At 37.4% G+C, this 1801-nt stretch overlaps 1 protein-coding gene across 1 annotated transcript in view; it reads left to right on the forward strand.

Annotated features, from left to right (window-relative positions):
• Positions 1-1801, forward strand: part of LOC104471240 (olfactomedin-4-like) — a 23126-nt gene that overhangs the window by 5565 nt on the left and 15760 nt on the right. The window contains 1 exon segment of the mRNA XM_010086509.1: positions 1262-1414. Within this exon segment, the coding sequence (XP_010084811.1) occupies positions 1262-1414 (153 nt within the window).

Below are 1801 nucleotides of genomic sequence, written 5' to 3' on the forward strand. Positions count from 1 at the left end.
ATTCCTGCTTACTGCTGTTCTCTTCTTGGGCTCACAGATCAAGACAGCTTTGCTGCCAGCCATCACTGCGTGTTCTGGGCTGGTTTGGCAGGGAGGAAGTTAGTTGAAATCACTGTGAAAAATCAAGAGAAGAAGCGCTGAAATGTCAGCTTTCAGTAGATAGTTTTGTTGTTTACTTGTTTATTTTTAAGAGGGAGAGAGAAAGAGAAAACACATGAATAACACTGGGATTTCTGCAAGGCAGGAGGAGAGATTATGGAAAGAAGTGTATTTAAAAAAGCAAGTCTGTAGCTTTAAAATATGCAGCTGCATTGAAGTGTGTGCCAGAATATTTTAAAGTAACATCAAATATATTAATAAATTTGTGGTAGATTTATGAACTGGGAAACATTTTGTGTACAAACCAAAAACCTGCTCCAAACATACTCAGTATTCAGCCTACTGTTTGTAGGAAATGATGTGCTTTGGCTGTAAATTATGACAAGATCATGAATTGCCAACCCTGACCTTTGCATACACCATGCACATTGCTCCATTGGTGATGCTTTGAGCATGCAGACAACTAGGACAAGGCAATTCATGCTAATGCATGGCAATATATTTGCAAACTATCCACAGACATGGATGAATAGGCTGTAATGTGTGGGTGTTACATGCAATATTTTGTAATAAAATAAGTATCTCTAGCTTAGGTTAAGCCTGAAAATTTAATTCATCATCTTTCAGTGGTGTATAATTAAATGCATATGTCTGTTTGGTGGGGCTGGTTGAGAAACTTCAAATGAGGCATTTTTCTTTTCAAAACTTTCCCCGTTACTGGTTCTATTTCGGTACTTTTATCTCTATGGATGGAAATGACTAGATGATCTGATCAACTCAGATTAACAGAAGAGTGACTATAAGACCTAACTTACTAAATTATTATTTTCCTGCTGTTGTGTGCTTTTCTATCTGCTGGAAAAGTTATTTCAGTATCTCAGGAACATTGTCTACAAGATTGGGAAAATAAGGACTGTTATATGCCTCTGTTTTTCCAAGGGTAAAATCTTTACAGCCATATTTAACTATTTGCAGAAAGATTTGTAAGGCTGGGTCATAAAAATTGTTAGGTATTTTGAGTTCCTTAAGAAAATGGTGAAAGATGTCTACTAATGAAATTGTTGATCTCTTGATTGTCACAGCTCATATTATTGTCAGACATTAACTACTGATTCCAGAGAAGAATATTAACAGTTTTTTCCTTACCTATTTGTTATTGCAGCTCTTTACCAATGTGTCCGGCTCTGTGGATGACAAAGGCACCTGTCAGTGCTCTGTGTACTTGCCAGATACCACCTTTCCAGTGCAGAAGGCTGAGCATTTGGAAATTATAGCCACGATGCTGTCGCAGAGATTTGAGATAGAGCTTTCTAAAGTAAGGTGTTCTTTTCTCATAAATACAACAATTGTATCTTTGCTGAAAAATGGTTGCCTGTGAAAAAGCACATCAGTCAGTGCTTTTCTGTGACGTGTCTTTCAAACAGCAGGAGAGAGCTCTGTAAGAACAAGGAGAAGGGTGATTAAATCTCAAATCTTTGACATTGCAGCATTTCATACATTTGAATATCCTTAGGTCTCTTTTCTAGGCCTTTGCATCTAGAGGCATATGGTATTTTTGGAAGAATGGTTATGTTTTTCCTCTTTTGGCTCTGTTTTATTGGTTTGTGATTGCTACACAGAGATATAGGAAGCCAAGCCTCCTGCTCTTTCATGTGTTATTATTTGTATCAAGCCAGCCAGATTGTAAGAGGGAAATGAAGGG

The sequence above is a fragment of the Pterocles gutturalis genome, unplaced genomic scaffold (genome assembly GCF_000699245.1).
Source record: "Pterocles gutturalis isolate BGI_N339 unplaced genomic scaffold, ASM69924v1 scaffold8056, whole genome shotgun sequence".
NCBI lineage: Eukaryota > Metazoa > Chordata > Aves > Pterocliformes > Pteroclidae > Pterocles > Pterocles gutturalis.